This window comes from Pagrus pagrus, assembly GCF_965226575.1.
Source record: "Pagrus pagrus genome assembly, chromosome: 3".
NCBI classification, from domain to species: Eukaryota; Metazoa; Chordata; class Actinopteri; order Spariformes; family Sparidae; genus Pagrus; species Pagrus pagrus.
Genome location: NC_140187.1, coordinates 16,397,760 through 16,419,905, shown reverse-complemented (window position 1 = coordinate 16,419,905; position 22,146 = coordinate 16,397,760). Strand labels below are relative to the sequence as shown.

The following is a 22,146-nucleotide window of genomic DNA, read 5'->3' as shown; positions in this document are numbered from 1 at the left end:
ATCTCTGAGGTGAGGCAGGCAGGGCTGCTTATCCTCTGTGCATGCTGCGCTCACAGTATAAAGGCTGTTATGGGTGTGCTGGTACTGTAAGTACTATGATGGTGGGGGAGGTGAGCACAATGCAGGGTCAGGAGGGTAACATCAGTTTGGAGGGGAAGAAAAAATCCCTGAGCCTCGACTCAAACCTGGAAGTGAAAGAATCTGAGAAGATGAAAAGAAAGACATTTTTAAAGGTTTGATGTATTTACTGATTGGCCTTGTGTCAAGATTTGGTTTTAATACATTCATTATTTTAGTTTAACTGTGCTCTTATAGCGCATATTCCTACATTAAAGGGCCAGTTCACCCCCAAGACAAAAGAGTTTTGGATATACTGGCCGTAGAGATGTCTTACTTCTCTTGAATATATAATGAAATCTCAGGAAAACTCAATAGCAATGTCTCTTTCCAGAAATCACGAGCCTTTTACTCGAGGGGTGTGTTTGTAAATCCAATCCTGAGAGTGAAATGAGAGCGTGGCTGTTCAAAGTAGTAGAATCTGCTCTTTCTCTATGAATTAACGGACGCGTCAAAAAAATGGCTGGAGAGGAAAAACTGTCCTATCAATATAAAACAAAATGTCGCTCCACTTGTGCAAGAGCAGATCGACAGTGAGGAAAATATAATGTAAAGGATGATGAGACGTACTACTGTAACAATATGCCTCGGAAAATACATTTTAGAAATGGAGGCTACTAGCTAGCAGTTAGCTAATGTTACACACACACAAACAGCTCACCTCTCTGATCATATTGAATTGCTATTCCTCTTTTCAATTTTCTATCACTGTTTGGTTTCCAGTCCAAGTTAAACACGTTTGAACTTCTTCCATGTGCATATTTTTGCGTATCATTTCCTCTTCTTCGCTCTGAAACGGTCCAGTTTGTGTCAGCGTGCACTCCAAATGGATAAAAAGCACAACTATTTTGGCCCTGGGGCCCCCTAACATGTATATCCAGCCATGCAGTAAGCCATGACAGTACTATACCAGGACCCTGAACCCCAAGCAGAGAAATTAAATGAAACCATCATTCATTTTTTTTTATTCATGCCTCTGCTTCTCTGTCTTGATTTGGAACTTGTTGCCATGTTGAGACGGATGACTGCCAGTGAGTGACTCATTGATTTTAAATGTGAAACAATATGATGAAAAGAAAATCACCTTTTGGTTGATCAGCTACAAACTCACAGACAACCTGTGAGAAAGAGTCACAAGCAGACATGGCTTTATTCTGACATGTCATAAGTCAAAAAAGGTTTAAAACAACAATAGATAACAGACATAACAGAGTTAAGATAAATCCAGTCATGAGCAGGTGGTCAGACCAGCTTCACAAGCTCACACTCATCAGCAGGGGAGATATTATTATCAGATCAACTGTGGTTAAATCTGCATCCTTTTTCATAGACTGTCATTATTACGAGCTGCTGGGCTTTAAAGGTGATACAGTGAGTGGGGGGTTGTTAGATAGCTGTGGTGGGATTTTCTAAAATGTGTCCCCACGGCTTACATGTAGTAAAAATAACAACAATAATAATACATCTTCCTCGATCACGTCTTCTACACCAGAAGTGTTTCTCCTTATTCACCTTTATCAGTTTAAACAGGTTAATAGATCCCCTGGTTAGGGCCAGAAAGTGCTGTCACATTGTTGCATTGTTTTTAAGAGCTGCTGTCTTTGACTCAACAAGTCAAAATCAATCTAGATATGTGATTTATTACAGGACACAGAATAACCACTAATAAACACTTGACAAACATATTATGTTTATGTAGAAATTGTGATAGTTTCTTATTAAAATAAGTGTTAAATAACTGTGGATTTTTTTCAGCCGATACGATAACCGATTTATTAGATGCTCACAAAACAACTTTAAAGGTGCATACCGCTACTTGTAGATGCTGCAGATTCAACGGCTATTATTTCTTTATCTGCCGATAACCGATACATTTTCCATTATCGGGCTGATAATGAATCTGTCCTTTACATATCGTGCATCCCTAATCATTATATAATATACAATTAATCAAGACAGTGTTTGCTTTGCAACACTTGGACATGTTAGACATTTGCATTTAGGCACAAACTGCTCAATATTACTGAATGAGATGAATATTTCCGCCCAGCATCATTAATAAATCTCTATAGCGCGACTGCAGCGCTATGCGCCGTCCTGACAGCAGATACCAGCACATGCTGCAACAATCAATTTGTCGACCAGCAGCCAGCAGGCAGAGAGAGAGAGCAGAGAGATAGAGGTTGGGTCTTTATGGCTACCCCACCCTTCACCATCAAGACTCGGCTCAGGAGCCATTCTCAACACCCACAGCCCATAAACTGAGTAATGTTCCCCATTTCGGTGACAATATCAGAGGAATCCTGTGGCAGCCATCTTAGGTGTAGCACTGCAGACCGCCAGGATGAGACAGAGGACGAGGGAAGGCGCGCATCCTTCACTCTCTCCTCTTACTCTCCCTTCAGGACCGCGGACAGCTCCCCGCGCCTCGTCCCCCGCCCGGCAGGCAGGGAGAGGCCATCGCCCGCTTTCATAGAAAAGAAAAAAAGAAAAAAACAGAAAACCACACACACAGAAGAAGAAGAAGCCGCTCTCCTTCCTCTCATCTGTACACAACACTCCCCCTGCCCCTCCCCTCCGCTTCTCTTCTCACCTCCCCCTCTCACATCCGCAGCGGTGACTGGCCAATAAAACACAGAAAATACGTAAGCATCGACGAGCGGTCGGCGCAGGCGGAGAAAGCTCAGCGTGAAGCAGCAGACTAAAAACCTCCTCCTCCAGCTCCACTCGTCCTGCTCACATCTCCCAGCGAGCGAGCTCCAAACCAGGGCCTATCCCTGTCCTGACATCGGGCATACTCTACATGAAATCCAGGCGCGGATAAGACGCAGGCATCATTGGGGGGGATTTCGCGCACAAAAAGAAAAACAGAAAAAGTGTAGGTTAGGCTATCACCTCTAGAGCAAGATGTTAGACCCGTCGTCCAGCGAGGAGGAATCTGATGGGATAGTGGAGGAGGAGAGCAAAGAGGCGATGGCACCTCAGGCCGGATCCCGCATCTCTCCGAGCAGGACCAGCGAGAGCTCCGGAGGACTGGCGCCCAGCAGCAGCCGCAGCAGCGCCCGCCCGACCAGCCCGAGCCCGTCCGCCGCCAGCGAGGAGAAAGAGGACCTGGAGAAGCTGCAGAGGGACGAGGAGGAGCGCAAGAAGAAGCTGCAGCTGTATGTTTTTGTGATGCGATGCGTCGCGTACCCCTTCAACGCAAAACAGCCCACCGATATGGCAAGGCGACAGCAGAAGGTAAGGGCCCATCGGTTGCAAAGGCACCATTAATAACCACATGCTGACGAAATGCCTCCTTTCATATCGCAGATGTTGTCATTGATGACCTACATAAGGTAGAGTACAGAGAGGGGGAGAGGGGGGGCGGTGGTGGTTTGGCCACTAGGCCTATCCGATAGCGCACGGAGAGGCTCCAGCACAGTCCCGGTGAGGCCACTGTTTGTTTGGTCCTTGACGCAAAATGCTGAAATCCTCGGAGCATGACAGCAGCACAGAGAAGCATGAAAGCGCTCGAAGCTCCGGGATAGTGAGAGGAAGAGGACACATGGCACTGCAGAGCTGCAGGCTGAGTGCAGCGCCTCCGTACACACGCTCACAAGTGACATCAAGCCCATTAATTGAAAGGGCGTTCAAGAGATGGTGGATGGCGCCTATAACAAAAAAACAAAAACAAAAAAACAGAAAGAAAAGCAGAATGGTGTCATTCTCCTTTTTCGGCTACATGTCACCCCAAAATCATGCATTTCCATTACATATGCAGCTGCCTTCTTGGCGGATACCCAATTCCAACCCGTTTGCGCCATCACTTATTCCGTCAATTTGGCCTCCCAAGGTGACTTTTAGGCACAGACCTCTTGAGGAGGGTTGCTTAATAGCCTTTCTCCTCTGCAGATGAGCTTGGCTCCTCTCGACGGGTTAGAGTTAATTAATTGCAGGGCAATTTTTCTACATCCAAGCACTATATTTGATGGGTTTTTTTGTTACATGGGCTCCAGATTATGAGATTTATGTGAGGTGCTGTAAGGGGACAAGGCCCTCATCCTGGTTTCACATTGCTGCTGTGGTGCTTCATTGATGTTGAAGCCAGTTTTGGGTCATGGTGTCCTTACTGTCAAAGTCACCGTGCACAGGCGCTACTGTACTGTACTAAAGGAAGGTTGAATTGATTGTTGGAGCCAGTCATTTGTGCATTTGTCTGCCACACCAGAAATAGACCATCTGCTCTTTGTACTCCAAGGCTGTAAAGGCAATTTCCTGCCATTGGTAAATTTAGGAACAAACGCAATTAGACTGTAGATGCATGTGTGAAAACACTGATCATCACATGCTTCAACGAGACACTACAGCAGCTTCTCCTGGCTCTCCTCACAAGGCAGAGATTGCACCCAGTGTGTACCTGCTGGAGATTCATTCAGCTCAGTTAATCTCAGCCCGATCATGTGTCACTCATGCGAGGGCACGCCGTAAACAACATGGGAATTGCTCTTGCGAGTGTTGTTTTTGTTTAACCTGGAGACAATTCCACTGGACACAGTTTAAGCCATATGGTCTGAATTTTCTGCTGACTCATGCACAAGTGCATGTGGGTGGCAGAAAACCACCGCGTTTGCGTCTATTTGTTTGTTTGTGGTCCCGTCCAGCGTAGGTTACTGATAGTCTTTTGCATGCTTACTAATGCACTTTCATATCTGGTCGCTCAGGCAGCCACAAGCCTCCGCTGTGGGTGAGTGAATATCTGGACAAACAGTCCTGTGCTTTGCTGTCAGAACAGGAAATCAAAGTGTGTCTGTCTGCCTACTGTCTGCTGCTAGACTTTGATTCGCTCCATATTTGCATCCTTTGGCTTAAAAACAACACCCTGTGTGAAACTGAACAACAACAACACTTTCTTTTTTGAGCATGTTTAATTGGTTTGATTTGAATGGCACTGAAAGAGGATAATTAATCACACAGCAAACATTCAACAACACGGAGCACTTAGATGCGAGTTGATTACTTTCTGGCAGCTATGTGCATTTTGTAGTGTCATGGTATTTCACAGCCATTTAATAATATTTCTGTCCCGTGTGGCTTTGCAGAAATTATTTGTGACCAAGTACACAGAATATTCACCACAGGTCCAGTATTTTCTCTGTACTCTCCACCATGATGCTCCTCTGAACGTGGTCTCCTCAGACATCCGTAAACAATCACAATCGAATATGTAGCCCATTACAGTTTTGGCCATTATAGATTAGTCACAGAAATGTGATGAAGCAATTTCTGTAATGAAAAAGACTTAAAGGCCTCAGCGAAACATGTGGAGCAGCTCCATGGTAATCCGTTATTAGAAGCTCTGGCACACAAACAGCAGCGATGGGCTATCACGGAGGAACAGGCCAGCCTGCAGAGTGTGCGAGCTCCACTGCTGCTTCTTGAAAAATGTATTGCTGTAACCTTGTGAAAGGGTAATACAATAGGGCAGTAACAGGCAGTTGCTTCCTTTTTTGAAGGGCGAGGGAGACGTTTTCTCATGCGGTCTGAAAGATGTCCTCACAAGCAGCCGTTTGGAGGCTGCTGCTGTTCATTTGTTGGTTGAGTGTAAGTGCATATTTAACTGGTGGCACGTGTGTTTGCATGCAAGGCTAATTGTCTTGTCCCTTTCCCTAAATGTGCTGTCAGTTAATTATTGACAGATATAGATTGTATTGGGGTAATTTATGGAAGTATGTTCTGGATGTTGTGGATGGTCCTGGAGGGCGAAATCCTCCTTCATGTGATCGCCATAAGCTGCATAAACTGTGTGCACAGAGGAATTAACCATAAAGGACATTTTAGAGGGTAACTGCAGCTGAAATAACAGAGTTTTGTTATTGTTTTTACGTGTTATGTAATAACGAGTTTAGCAATTTAGAAAGACGGTTCATTTTCTTTTGATGGCGATGTTGAAATATGTCAACACACAAGAGTTATTTGATGGATTGCCACAAAATGTCGTACAAGCATTCATGATCTCCAGAGGATGAAGTCTACTGACTTTGTTCAACCTCTGGCTTCATATAGTGCCACCGGCAGTTCAATGTTTTCACTTCACTTACAGTAAAGTGGAATATCTCAGCATCCAGCAGATGAGTTGGCACAAATCTTAGCACAGACATTCATTGTTCCCGGATGAATCCTAATGACTTTGGGGATCCTCTGATTTTCCCTCTAGTGCTATTACGAGGTTCACATTTGTGGTATTTCTCTCAGCAACTGTTGGATGGCCTGCCGTGAAATTAAGGTGCAGACATTTATTTCTCCTTCAGGATGGATTGTAATCACTTTTATAATCTCTGACTTTTCATCTAACACCATCATCAGGTTGAAAGGTTAGTTTGTCCAAAACAAATACCCGCAAAAATTCATTCATCTATGAAAAGCATCTGGGTTTCATTAACCACGTTGAATTTTTAGCAGTTTGACTCATGTTTGATGCTGTTTGACTGTGTGAAAAATCCCTATCGTCATTCAAATCTGCAATAAATAAGTACGTTGAAGCCTTTTATTCTTTTTGTTCAAATGTCTGACCTTTTAGACTAACAGCCACAGTTGACTTTGTGTGGCTGTATTAAGGCACAGTCGTGCTTTGAGCTAATGTTGACATTGGCATGCTTACGTGCTAAACTAATATAGTGAAAATGGTGAACTTCACACCCGCTAACTATCAGCTTGTTAGCACTTTATAATCAGAGCATGTTAGCATAATGACGTCCTCATCAGCTCAAAGCATCGCTGTGCCAAACTACAGCCTCAAGCAGCAAAATAAACTAAAATATGAATTGATTATCTTTCAGTGTTTTTTTTAAGTTGTTCTTTTTCGCCTTCCTAACAAGACTAAAAGTTTACAGACACAGTGGACTTTAAGTTGTACTTTTGCTTTGAGCTAATGTTGACATCAGCATGCTAACGTGCTCTTAGTAAAAGTGCTAACAAGCTGATAGTCAGCAGGTGTAAACTTCATCATCTTCACCATATTAGTATAGCATGTTAGCATGCTCACGTCAGCATTAGCTCAAAGCACGGCTGTGTGTCCTTTACAGACACATGAAGTCCACTGTGGCTAAATTTGGTTCATTTTGCTAATTTCAGTGTACGAGTTCCAAAAACAAGACACTGTACTATCAACACGATTTTGAAGCTGTTATTTTAAGATAAAAAAGTTACATAATGTTGCTTTAATTATATCACGAGGCAGTCTACTGTTGATACAGATGTCCTAAAAGCCCCAATATACTTATTTATTGCAGATTTGAATGAAGAATGGAAGCTCTCACACAGTCAAACTTCATCAAACATGAGTCAAGCTGCTGCAAATTAAACCTGCTTAATCAAACCCAAATGCTTTTTATAGACCAAAATGAGTGTGTATTTCAGAACAGAATAATCTCCTGGGTTCAGTATTTTTTCAATTAGAAAGTGCGATGCCCCGACGATAATCTGACCCAATCAACTCGTCTGCCAGCAGGCTAACTTAATGGAGAGCGTCTCGGCTCAGTGTCCTAATACGATACAGTGTGCCGTCCGCTGATACTCGGAGAGAGAGGAGCTGTGAATTGTGTAGCAGGCTTTGTGATGTGAATGTGAAGTAGACTGGAAATGCAAATCAGTGGTTCTTGAATGAAGATTGCTACTTTGATGTTTAGTGCTGAGCCTGGCAAAGGATCTTGGGCGTCCCATTGTGAACTGGTGTCACATGGACTGGGTTTAATTTTATGCTTTTGCATTTTTAATTCATAATAATTGGCTTGTAATGAATGCAAAAGCTGCGGTTCTTAATGATGACTTACTGTATCTGGATAGTGTTTGTGGTAGGGTTGCAACAGTATGACATTTTTACTGTATGAAAACAAATTCAGAAAACACCACTTTTGGTGGCAGGGTCCGCCAAATATGAACAGTAAAAAGTAAAACAGTATGAAACTGTGTTGTCCTTTAAGGTCAGTTTGTTTATTGAGTTTGTCCAGGCATAAAAAAAAAATCAGTTAATGAAGATTTTTCTCTTTTTATTAAAATGTCTTTAGCAAAACTACACAGTGCTCCTGTAATGAAATGAAAACAGAAGGTTTTTTGTTTGAACAGATGCTTCATTGTGATTTTAATCTTTTTTATGTCCTGACAGACTTGATGTTAAGTTGAAATAAATAATATTTTAATAACATTAATAAAGTAGAATCCAATACCTCAGATAATCAAATGTGTAAGGTTTGATAACCGTCGATGTTCATATGACGTTGTACCTTAAAACTGCTCGATTGCTGCAAACCTAGTTTGTGGTGGCAAAAGTATCAAAAATGCTTATTTGCCATTTGTGTTGGGAACAGCAGGGAGAATGTCTTGCCATGGTGGTCAGAGTAGCATGCAGTGAAAATATACATTTAAATATGAATCAAAATAATTGTGAAGTTATCGTCGGCTGTGGAGGAAGAGATAAGAAGTGTTTAAAAGGCTGTTTAACAGAGCTGAGCTGCGTGTTTGCATGGGGAATCACAGTGGGGCCCAGTAGTCAAACTTGGAGATAATAATTTAACCTTTCATGACCAGCAATCGAGCTGGTTAAAGGTAGGGGTGGAAGTAACTAATTACAACTACTCAAAATACAGTAATTAAGTCATTTTTTGGGTATTTCTCAAGTTTGTAATTTTACTCGTAGGTCTACTTAAGTATTCATTTCACCATGTAATCTACTAAATTACTTTTAAAACCATAATTGATAATATTTAAAATTTAACTTTATCCATATAGCACTTATCTAAACAAGGTTACAAAGTGCTTCACATAAAATACGGGTTAAAATAAACTTCACAGAAACATGAGAATAAAACACAAATTAAGAACATTCAGTACAATTTCATTTAATAATACATTAAACATCAATGGTTAAAAAGTTACTAATACTCTGAGTAGTGTTTTAGAACAATACTTTTACTTTACTTTGACTTTTTGTAATTTTGATAGCAGTAGTTTTACTTTTATTGATTAATATTTCAGTAATGTAACTTTACTCATACTGGAGTATAGATTTTCAGCACTCTTTCCACCACTGGTTAAAAGATTACACAGTGATATGAGGAGAGAAACTAGAAGAAGGAGCCGAAGGGGAGAGGAAGAAGAAACTCATCGGAAGAGACATGAGTAAAATTAGCAACATTAAAACATTTATAGGAATACACTCTAACTGGTGTATGCAGTCAGGACTGTCATTAACAGTGGCCATTTCTACGCACTGCATGGCTTTAAATTTAGAAGTCAGTGTTTAATGTCATTGCTTCTTATTTCTCTTGTCTTCCTTTGATGAAATCAGAGATTACATGTGAGCTACATACACGCAGACACACATTTAGCTGAGGTGAAACAGCCTGAGCTCATTATGGTCATGAAACACACAGAAGAGCAGCGGCTGTAAATGGAGAGAGCACAAGTACTATGACATTGAAATAATTTGCATTATTATGTAAGATCGTTAAATGGTGTTCGGCCTGGAAAAAAGACATCCTTCGTCAATGAAAGGAGCTTTGCAGCCGGTGTGAAAGTCAAGCTTTGAGTTAACAATAAAACGTGTCAGTCAGCATTTGAAGGCTGCTGCTGGGGAATGATACACTCTCCCATTAAGTAGCAGACGTTTTAGCATGTTTTAGCAACACTTGTATTGACGAATAAAGGTGTTCATCAATGGTTTGGATATGAAAGTGGATTCCAAAGGGATGACAGCTGAAAAGCAGCAGGTGAAACACCCCCACACCTACAATCTGTGCAGCCGCACGGAGCGACATTAAACATCGCCCATGTCTGCGTATAACCGGGAGGGGAGGCTAAGATCTTACCCGGTGGAATGAAAACACCGTCTTTTCCCGAAGGTTTGACTACTCTGAAGGCAGCAATCACAGTCAGGATCAAATTGACTCATATTTGCCTTGTGCATTAAAATAAGACATTCCTGTGACCTGGCATGTGTAAGCGGGGGAATCATGTGCTGACAAAAATAGCTGCAGAAATGCAAATGTTATAGTGTCGAGTGTTCGCATGTGTATGTAAAATATTTTATGTTTCAAAGTGGTGAGGGATTATTCCTCACAAGAGGCAGAGATGTAACTCATCTGGCTTGAAAGCAACACATCATTTAGTGATGTTTCTCTCCGTCAACTGCTCTCTCTCAGGATGCAGTGTGTACCCGTTAATTAAAGGAGAACCTATGTATCATCGAGGAGCCTATGCAGTCTGTCGACCAAAGCTGCATCTCATTTTGTATACAAATGTTCTACATCTACGGTTATTATTTGCTCAACCTTAATCCTTCTGGAACAATGCAGAAATTTGAGTTTTCCTGAGGGACACAATCCTCAGACACGAGGCAGAATTGTGTGGTTGAGAACAGTAACTGTGTCCTCGTGATGTATGCGTGGATTGAGACGGATTAATCTGCAGAGCTCCTGTCAGTCTTTTTTTTTTATTATCTATCGCATAAGATTGAATCCCTACTCCCCATACTGCACATGAGCCACAAAAAAATGGAAAATTAAAGCCTGTTTGTTGAAAATGGACATCAGACATTAGCAGCCGTAGTTGGCAACAGACCAGATTATGTGTTTACAGCTTACGTAGAGTCTTTCTTAAAGCTGAGCTGAAATGAAAAATGCTTTTTTAACCATTTTAGATCACATCAGCGATCACACTGTGCACCTATTTAACAATATATGTCAAAAAACGTTGTAATTTTGTTTCAAAATCGAAAGTGAAAGTCAATGTAATTTGTGCTTACATCAGCTTGTACTCACCGATTTCATCTAGTAATATCGTGTCATCCACCCGTCAATCAATCTTCAACTTTAAGCAGTGAGTGAGTGGCTCAGAGCTGAGATTTAATGTGAGAAAGACAGCGGGACCAGCGTGTTTCACTTCACTGCTGTACAAAAACACAAATGTATCACTTCCTGATTACTTTATCACTAAATCATGAGCTTTACTTATGACCTATTCTGAAAACAGCAGGAACTTACATTTGTTTTCACTATTATTATGATCATAGAAAATAAAAAGATTCTGAAACTATGGATGCATTATTTTCATTTTCAATATTTTAGTGATTCTCAATCATTTTGATTTATAAAACAAAAAAAAAAGGGGACAAAAAGGGGGAAAAATTGCCGTCACATCTTCATGAAATATCTTCAAATCGCATGTTTTTCCCAGACTAACAATCCCAGTCCAGAAATATTCAAGTAATTGTCATATAAAACTTGGAAAACCAGCAAAAATCATTTTAGCAGTCAGAGTGCAGTATTTTGGCATTTTTTTGTGTTGTAAAAATTACTCAGACAACCTTTATTTATATTCAAGAGATCATTGAGGGGTGACCCTCCTTTATGACGACATTGAGTCAAACAATACAGAGGCTGGTCCACAACAGCCTCATAAAAAGCCAATGCCATGAAAAAAATGTCAGATAATGTGATAAAAGAACTAAATTGTGAACATTCAGTTACTTAAAACCACTAAAACCTTGCAGCAATGCCAGAAAAAGACAGTCATGTTAAACGACAACAACTAAACTAAACATGATTGGTACTAAAAATAGATATTTAAAACAATTACAACTAGCGGCTGCGAGGTTTAAGGAAACTGTTGCCAATTACTTTTCTGTCAATCACCTGATTGATTAATTGACTAATTGTTTCATAATCTAAAAGCTGCTAATTACAGATGATGTCATTGGAATTGTATTCACAATGACACTGCAACAATATAAATGTTAAGGTTTGAAACTTCAGAGTAGTTGCTGAGATTGGCGGACCTCAAGAACAACCTCAAATAGATCAGTGAGTGTTTTGTGCGTTCGTGCTCGAACGGTTCCAGCAATTAAAGATGCCTGTGCAGTCTTAACATGGTAATCATAATTACTCAACCATTTCCAATACCTCTTCGTGCGTCAATCCAAGCAGTTAAACTAAAGCAAATCAAAATTAAATCAGCCCATGTCATCACGTTTCTGTCTACTCAAACTGTTATAATCACATACTTTTTTTCCTACGCTGTAATTGTTGTAATTCTTTTCTCATAATTACAAGATAGTTTTCTCATAATTATGAGATTCTAGGTCATAATTATGAGGTATGGAAGTTGTAATCACTGTTCGAGAAAACTTTTCTTTGATGAACACAATGTACATCATCACACTTATAGCAGGCCGCCGTCGGTGGTCGATTAGGACACGAGAATATGTTTGTGCAGTTACACTGAACCCTGTGAAACATTGCTGCAAAGGGACAATCACTAGGGCATGACTGGACTAAGACACATGATCGGATGTGATAATAACACATTGCTGCAGGACTATCATTGCAACTGATCAATCATGTTCTTGTTATTTCACAGTGTGACTCAGGGAGAAAGATCGAAAAAATGCACCTGGAAGAAGATGGCCCTTCAAACCATGTTTTCCTAAACCTAACCAAACAGCGAGAGAAAAATCAGTTGATTTAATTAAAATAATAAGTGAAGAGTAGAATAATATGTTCTGAACGTGAGTAAGAGTCCTTTCAGACAAGATAGCTTCCTCAAAAGGTGGACGCTGGACGGTCCTGGAGCATCATTAATTATGATGTTCCAGGAACAACACCAACATATGAGATAGACCGGAATAAGACAAAGAGGAGAGAGGCGGAGACAGAGATTAGCAGTGGTGATTTTCCACATTAAAGAAAGAAGACAGAGGTAAGAGCCGAAGCAGGATCATTACTGCAGTCCTCTGTCTCCCTCTTTGTCTGATGACTCCCACCGATGCATAAACAACACAAATGGCAGCCATGATACTGTTTGACAGGTAGACACTCTTAGTTTCCTCTGTGTTATTACGGGTGTCACATGTTCCTGTGTCGCCTCCTGAAAGAGTCAGTGCACCACTCCCTTTCTGTCAAACACAATCTGGTTCAGAGGCTTCTGTTTGTGTTTAAAATCATTGCTTTGATCGCTCTCATCAATGTCAAAGAACAGGAGAAACATTGTCAGCCATACACCAATGCAGTAAGACAACATAAATAATCACACTAGATCCATGCTGATAGGTCTGCTGTTTACTTATCGGGGAGCATGCATGTATGAAAAAAGAGCATAAAGGCTTTTTGTCTTTGCTTAAAGTGATGTCACTTGAGTCAGGATACGACAGAAAGATACAAATCTGAAAAGGAAAAAAAATTGAGTGTGGCGTTAGAAAGAAGTTAGCATACTGGACTCATAGTGCGTTCATGTGGTGTCGGAATAATTGGAAAAACGTATTTCCGACTGCGCCTCAGTTCGGAGCAACAACTTGGAAAGTCAGAGAAAATTTTGGTACACGACATTAACACAGAAGCCGGAAGAAAAACTTCCGAAATTGGGAAGTGGGGCCATCCGAGGAGCACTTGAATGCAGCGTCATCCCTGCTAGCTGCTAGTAGCTTCAGGCTATTAGCCGCTATTAGTATCCCTCATCCCTCACCATGAATCTGACAATGTTATGGGAGTGCAATGCTAAATTGGCGCCGCACTAGAATCTTTTCCTTTTAGTCTACAATCTTCCAAATAGACACTTAAGTAAAGATCCTGTTTCAAAAGTCGTATTAATGTTATCTGTGTGATCATTTTCATTACATCTTAAAGCATTTCATACTGATTAATGCACATAATGCAAACCATACTGAGCATCTGACAAGATGAACAGATTGGCACAGAGAAAGAAATGTCTAAGATAATCACCTTTAAAGGCAGAGAGAGAGAGAGAGAGAGAGGGGGAGAGAGAGAGAGAGAGAGCGCTTTACTAGACAGAGAAAAGAGGGGAAAAGACAGTAAGTGATTTGTGATGGGAGGCTGGAAAGAAAGGGATGTGTGTCTTAGATTCTTGATGAGATTAATGCACCAGCTTCAGACAGAGATACCAACCCACAGTCATCTCTGTGTGCCGTACCATTAAGAATAGCATTGCAGCGCTGCAGTAGGGTCACATAGTTTGCTCATTTTTGGGTTGATCTTGAACCACAGCTTAGAAACATTGGACAAAGAAGAGGAATGCAACAAAAAATAAAAAATAAAATAAATGAATAAGTCGTAAGAGGCAGAGGTCTTTTCTGTTTAAAAAATCAGCTTGTAATGGAGCTATTTCAAGCTTGGCCTTTTTAGCTGTTTGAACTTTTTAAATGTTGCAGCCTTAACCTTTAAACAGTACAAGGACCAAATTTGACTAAGACCACTCAGTGATTGGTTGGACTTGAAAACCATCCTGATTTGCAAGACAGCAGGATATAGAAGACTGATGAGAATCATTTTTAATTATTTGAATAAATGAATTATTTAGTTTCAGTCGAGGTGAAGTTCTGTCCAACCAACAGTACAAAACACAAAGATATAACATGGAAAGGCAGCAAGATACAAGGTTTTCATGGTATAACATTAGTGAAAGTTCTCCAGTCAGGAAACAGCTTACCTCAGAATTACATAATTAAGTAAATAGTAGACTATTACATTTAATTTGTATGAGCTATAAAGCAAATTAAATTATTAGTCTACTTTACTAATTTGAGGTAATCGTTTTCCCCGATCTTTTGAAGTAAAGTCACTGTCAGATTTGGCAGTGCAGATAAAAGCTTCCTTCATCATCGACCTACAGTATATGGTTGATTCTCTCAGGAGGATGGGTTGGGTCGGGTACATGTTAATTTAACAAGCTATTCATCTGGAACATTAACACACAGGACATTGTTATGGTAAACATGAATGCATTTCATAATAAGTCATCAAATGAATAAAACCAAATTCAGGCACAACAAATAAACAACAACGCTTCAGTGTTTCAATAAGTGACCCATTTGATTCTTGCAGCACAATGGAATAAGCAGCATTGATTTGACTGGTTCGGACTAAATTATACAAATGGTCCCATTGATTTGACCCTCTCTGTACTACAGAAGCTCACATGCCCATACCATTTTGGTTATATCAGGTTAAAGGCTTATTTTCTGCTCAGTAACTGAATGAGCATAATGAGGAACCAGCCGAGCTGTATGGCTGCTGCCAGTGAGTTGGTGGTGTGATAATGGATGACTGTTACAAGAAGGGGCAAGATGGGAACACAGTGTTCTGCTGTATATACCAGCACTGCCACAGCTCCTGAATATGACAACAGTCTGGTTATACAGAGCCGGAGCTCCCTGTTTTATCCATGTTTGCCGTGTGTCAGGCTCTGTCTGCAGAGTATACACCTGGCTGTTTACTAACCCAGTGGAGTGGTATTTACTCACACATCGCTCTGTGCGTGCGAGTGTGTGCCTCCAGAACAAATCTATGTGAGCAGGTCTGGTTTTGGGATAATAGCTTGTGCATCTGTCTTTGTATAATTGTAGTTTTGTGACCACAATCACTACACGAGGCTGGTGTTTGGTGTTTGATGAGGCCTGTTGCTGGTGGATTTTGTGCAGCTGTCTCGCAGCGCTTGCTTTCGTACTCGTGTTTGCTGTTTACTCAGATGTGGGTCGGTGGTGTCATCTGCAACATGACTGAAATATGCTTTGACTGGCCAGAGGATTCAATGATACTGTGTTTGCTGAAGACCAACAGCAGCACTGATGGGCAGCTCTTTCCTGGGCAAACAGATTTATACACAAGAGGAACATTAAGTTTGCATGATGTCCTTGTCATCATCACTTTGCATATTTGATCCCATGAAAGCTCATCCTCCTTTTTAGAATAACAATGTCCATCCAGAACAATGTTGATGGTCAGTTGTTTTGGCCTCATTTCTAGATTTAGCATTGCTGATTACAACTTTGGTCTAGTTTCACTAGTGTATTCAGTACCACTGAAAACTACACATCTACTGTACTGTGTTTTGCAGCCATCTGACTTTGGAAACACCCTAATTTAACTTCCCAACGTTATGTAACTTCCAGAGGAAGCTTAGGAGTGAGTCAGCACAGCAGAAGCTTTATTGCGCTGCTGAATAGCTACAGTATATACTGCATTCAATTAGCTAATTACTTCACTCATCACAGCACTGCAAGGACAGCTGATGTGTTGTATACCTCACAAGCCATGTTGATTAAAAACGTCAAAGAGATTGTATAATAAATACAAATAGAATGGTTATCATTGTATATAATTAGTGCGTATCACAGGTGTTATGTAACTGGCTGTTATTCTGGTTTAGTCTTTTTCTTATTAAACACACAGACGGATACAGCAAGAGGAACTGCTCCTCTGAAGAACCTTAATCACTTTATCTGAATATGACCTCCACTCATATGTGGCTTTCTGCTTTATTGAAAAGAGATAAAGATGAGTGGACAGAGATGAATGACCAACTGATGAGGAGATAAAACACTTATAATATAACTCATATTGTGAGAAACTCTATGCCACAGTGGTTACGCACAATTCAATCAGGCCTTAGCTTTTGAGTTTTTGATCCAACACACCGTCTGTAAGACTCCCTGCTGTGCAAGAACTGCAGTATTTGTCAGACCATAATATATTTAAGGCCAGCCAATGAATAAATAAATAAAGGAATCGATATTTCCCCACAGGTGTTTTGTACTTGACAGTGTGGGGAAGACTTTGAAGGAACCTTTATGTATGACTCATGGCCTCAGTATTATTAAAAAATCCTTACTTTAGCCTTGAATAGTCTCTATAATCTAGAGATCCTTTATGTAACAATCCCCTCATTACATCGGAGGTGGTGATTGACAGCTCTGAACATTTTAACATTCTTTAAAGGGCCAGTGTGGAGGATAAAGTGGCATCTAGTGGTGAGTTTGCAGATTGCAACCAACTGACGACCCCTTGTCTCGCCTTCCCCATATTAGTGGCTGCTAAAAATGTGAAAGGCCTCCTCTAAAGCCAGTGTTTGGTTTGTTCCTTCTGGGCTACTGTAGAAACATGGCCGACTCCATGGAAGAGGAACCTGTCACTTCCCGATGTGAGTGGCTGTCCATTCAATGCCGTCCAAAAATAACTTACCAAACTTTCCAGCGTTACTGCAGTTCTTAATATTGTTTGTGATGGGTTATGGTTAGCCACTCAGACAATGTTGTGACAGACCCACTCTCCCTTTAGAAATAAAAGGCTCAGTCTAATGCAACAGAAATAAAACTATTCTTAGTTTGAGGTGATTATACACAAACAAAAATATATTTATGAAATATTAATTCCATTTCTGCCCATAAATCCCAAACACTGGACCTTTAAAATTAGTAATCTCCCCAGTGCATGATGCCATACATTTGATTTGCACACACTGTACAAAAATATTTTATAAAAAAGATATTCATACTTCTTTCATCTCAAATCTATAGAGTTTGTCCTACACTCCACTCAGATGAAGGAAAATGGTGGCAAAATGGACCAAACACATATTGACAAAGCAGAATGTAGAAATAATCTTTTTCAGTTCACTGAAGAATAACTAAAGGCAGCTCTCATTTCACAAGACATGTGCCTGAAGGGGGATAAAATCATGAACCTGTGTTCGGGCCTCAAAAGGCTTCAAGATGCAGAGTATATTTTGAAATGATGTTAAGTAAAAGCTGACAGACTTATCCCCCAGGGTATATCATCCTATCTATGCTATTTATTAAAAAGCAACATGAGGAAAACGACAATTTCCAGAAGTTACATAAAGAAAAGGGGCCTAAACTACAGAAATATTTATAATTCATCTTGAAGTCAGTTTTTAATTAAAGATTTATTGCTCATTTAATGTTTCACAGTGACTGAAATATTGTATCAGCCACACAGTCAAGTATACTCAAATCCATAGTCATTTTGAATTGTAATGGAGTTACTGTAAATAAGGCCAATGCAATGTGCATATCCCCTCTATTGATATGTGAAGGGTGATTAATGTCACTGCCCACTTCATTGGAAGCCAATGAATCACAGTGTAACACTACAATCTTGATAAGAGCCACAGAGAGAGAATCAATAAGAGCAACGCAGGAAAGTATGTCTTGGGAGTCTGGCAATACTGATGAAATTGGAGGCATTTTCTCTCATCCATCAACGCGGCTTACTAATCAGCACAGTTCTCCAATCAGCAATGAAATAAAGAGCATGCAGAACTGAAAGTCATACATACTTTATGCAGCAGAACTATTCTTTCTCTCTCTGTTTTCCAGCTGGTTCACTGCCGTGTACTCAAGTGTCAGCTCTCCGAACAAACATGCAGACATTCACGGAGTTTGCAGCTTTCTGCGTTGTCACATAAAGTCAGATCGGCCGAGAGAAACTGTCAGCTGAAGCAAAACTATTATTAGCATTGACCTTTCATGGTGAAATCTTCAGGTAAAACATAAATGTGTTCTGCCAGTGTTTGGATGAGCGCCAATACCCCCTCGCCTCGAGTTTATTGTAATATCATAGTGACTCTTCCGCGGCTATATGTGAATACAGAGTTTATGTGTAAGGTTAAAAGAGATCACTCTGTCCTTGGCTACACGTATACAGCCAGAGCTGCAGCTATTATAATTGTTCTCAACACAATTGTCAGTATAAATGGAAGAAGTGAATGTTTCTGAAAAGCATTGGATGTGTCAACTTGGACACCGTTTCTTTAGGGCCAGCTTTCTTTTTTATGTTGCAACAATGCTGTGCTTATGCTCTGGTTAGGTCCCCTCAACCCGCCGATATAACAGTCAGGTCATTAACATGTAATGTGAACATTATATGACACGTTTCATCAAAATGCCAATATGCAAATCGTAGTATGTCATATGGTTTCGCAGAAACGATAACTGCCAACATTTTATCCTGGCTGTTATTTTAATTGTTGATTAATCTGCCAGTTATTTTCTTGATGAACTGTTTTGTCCGTTTGTGCCAATAAACAGTGAAAGAATTCCCAATTTCCCAGATCTCATGACAATGTTGTCCAAATGTTTGTTTTATTCATCGACACCTACACATAATTAGCCTTATCCATAAAACCCTGACATTCAAGAGGCGAGAAGCTTTTTGAAAAATGACTGAAACAACTGATCAAGTATTATTTGCTTCTGCTGTCAATTGATTAGTCGACTCATTGTTCCATTTTCTAATTACAGCTCCGAACATTACGATGCAATCACAATGATCAGAGATCTATTTTATCAACCGTATCGGACACCTTCAGCGGTAAAGCCGTTGCTATGTGCCAGTGTAATGTTGTTTTGAAGAAAGCCGCAGTATGTGCGACCTCAGGTCTTGTGGTGTAAGTGCTGTCTCTGCCCCGAAACATTTCAGTCAGCTCGGTTCAAGTTTGTTTTTGTGCCTTTTCTCAAAAGCCCAGCAGCCTTTCAACAGAAAGCATCTCAGCCCATATTCTACCTCCGTACATTATTCATACACTGCTTTCTTGGTTTCACTCTGCCCATTGCTGAATTGATTGTAGCTTATCATTCAGCATGCCCGCACTACAGCCTGAGCTTGTATGCACACTGTTGTTTTTTTCATTTATTAATTCTAATTAAAATGTTAACTCTAAATAAGACTCCTGCTTAGGAAACAACACTTTCAGAATTTAATAAGCATTGTGTTCTCATGAGAGAAAGGAATGAGAGTCTCATAAATTAACGTTTGCCTGTGCATTATTTTTTTATAATGTTGAGGATAGAAGACGCAAAGTGAAGACCGTCTGATGTATTTATCATTACCCTCTCACTTTCAGGAATGGACAACAATCCAAGGACAAGCATGTCGACTTAAGCCTCTGTGTGTCTCCGTAGACTGGGCTGATTTGCATACTGGTGTTAATATTAACATTCCTTGCCTCAGGATGTTCCTTGAACACCATGGTCGATTAAAACATATCAGGGATGGTCCACACTTTCTCTTTAATCTCACATCTAGCTGTTTCAAAGATGAATGAACCTGAAACCTTGAAGAAGAAACACGAGTATTGATCTCTGATGTTGTTGATGTGCTGTTATGTTGTAAGTGGATCTTTTATGTTTGGACATTAGGTGGTTTTACATCCTGAGATTCACTCTTCCGCAACAACCATAAATTGGATGCAGCAGGAGTGGAATATTTTGTGAGACTTGGTTTGGACCTTCGTAAACCTTTGTAAGCCACCTCACCTTCGTTTATCTTTCTTAATACACCAAAATCTGGCACTTACATGATCCTACCGAAGGGGGGTTGGAGTTGTACGATGGACACGCAGATGGTGTTGAGATTGCCTCAAAGGCACATGATATGTGGTACTTTTCCATCTCACTCCTACACCAAAGTCTGTCACTTGCAATGTGCAGCTGAAGGCGTGCAGACACACATACACACACGTTCCCAGCAGGTCCTTGTGCTTGTTTGATACACACAACAGCTTGAACTGTAGATTTAAAGCAGGCGTCAGAGGGAGCTTGTCAGTCTATTGATGGTTAGGTCACTGACTCTGTAACCGTGTGTGAAATCAATCCTCGGACATGTAGACCTGAGTGAGAAAGGATTGACAGGGAAACATCACACATGTGCAAAACATCTCCTGGCTTGTTGATTGTTGAGTGCTAATTGAAAATATAACACGGATTTTGACACGTTTTCAAAGTAGTTAAACCAGAGGAGCTACTTTATACATTTAGAGTACATCAGAATTGTTTTGCTTTATTGTACACAGATACTTTATGTCTGCCTTTAAAAGTCTTATATATGGCCACTGCTAGACTTGCAGCAAAAAATTCACCTGTGGCTCAGAAGCATTTTCCCTATAGAGCACCATTATAAAAGAGACATATGTAAAACTGTTAACAGGACACCTCAAACTGCAAACAAGGTCAATTATGACTCGTTTTATTATAAAATTTTGATCCACGGAGGTTTAAATATTTGTACAATTTTCCTTGAGCCGAGAAAAGTGGTTTAAAAAACTGTGACGATATGTAAAGTCTATCTAGACTAGACTAAAGTCTAGTCTGTTCTATTTAAAATCTGATGCTACCATGAGCATACTAACACACTCACAATGTATAATGCCAACATGCTGATGTTCAGCAGATTGAATAACATGTCACACCATCTTAGCTTAACATGTAAGCATGTGTGTTGGCATGCACTAAACACAAAACATAGCTGGGGTCTATGTGAACGTTATTTATATTGTAGGTATTTGTTTATTAACCTGATAATGGTGCTACTGTATATGTACAGGTAGACGTCACCAAAGTCATACAGTTTGTCCTGAGAGAGGCATGAATGTACAATATTTTATGGCGAGCCATCCAATGCATGGGAAAGGGAGTTGCATTCATATTCTCGTACATCCACCAGGGACCATGAATGTTTGTCTGAAATTTGGCAAATCCACTGAGTAGCCTAGATGTTGAGCTACGTCACTGGAAATATGAAAACTTCAAGCAGCTGGTGGTGCTTCAGGAAATATCATGGGGTCACCAAAGCAATTAGGATTCATCCTCTGTGGACCAAGAGCAACTCAACAAAATTCAAAATGTCAGTCCTTCCAGTAGTTGTTGCATAAATTCAGGAGTGACCCAACAGATCAAACAACAAATCATAATTGCCATTCCTGGAGCCACTACAATGTCTACAAAGAACTGTGATGTTAGACATATATACACAGTATTTTATGTAGTTTGTATTATAGTTCTTATAATGCTTGTCTTATCTGTACACTCAAAGTATCACATGATGCCAATGATCTTTTTTTTTTTACATTGACGTCTGACAAGGTTGTGACCCGTCACATCCCCTCGCGGACAGGATATCACAGCACAGCTGAGGCCTGGAGTTTGTCCAGTTGGCTTATATTAGGGTGGCATCTTTTCTATTTGTGGATGGTGTTGTTCTTTTGGCTTCATCGGGCAGTGACCTACAATGTCCACTGGAACTGTTTGCAGCTGAGCGTGATGCAGGCTGGATGGTGGATTGCTCGGCTCAGGTTAGGAGGGCGGGAGCATCCGAGTAGAAAGAATTCAGGTTCCTTTGGGTTTTATTCATGAGCGATGGTAAAAAAAAGGATTGTAAGATTGACCGCCGTTTAGGGGCACTGGTT

The 22,146-nt window shown here is 40.4% G+C and overlaps 1 protein-coding gene across 7 annotated transcripts in view; it reads left to right on the top strand.

The window, feature by feature from the left end:
- The first annotated feature begins 2,779 nt into the window (after positions 1–2,779).
- Positions 2,780–22,146, top strand: part of cadpsb (Ca2+-dependent activator protein for secretion b) — a 75,278-nt gene continuing 55,911 nt past the window's right edge. For 4 of the 7 annotated variants that reach the window (XM_084349665.1, XM_084349664.1, XM_084349663.1 and 1 more), the window contains exon 1: positions 2,781–3,357. In XM_084349665.1, coding sequence (XP_084205791.1) covers positions 3,025–3,357 — 333 coding nt within the window. In that variant the 5' untranslated portion in view covers positions 2,781–3,024. Of the gene's footprint in view, positions 3,358–22,146 lie in introns of all 7 variants that reach the window. The other 3 variants (XM_084349668.1, XM_084349667.1, XM_084349666.1) reach the window with 1 other exon arrangement.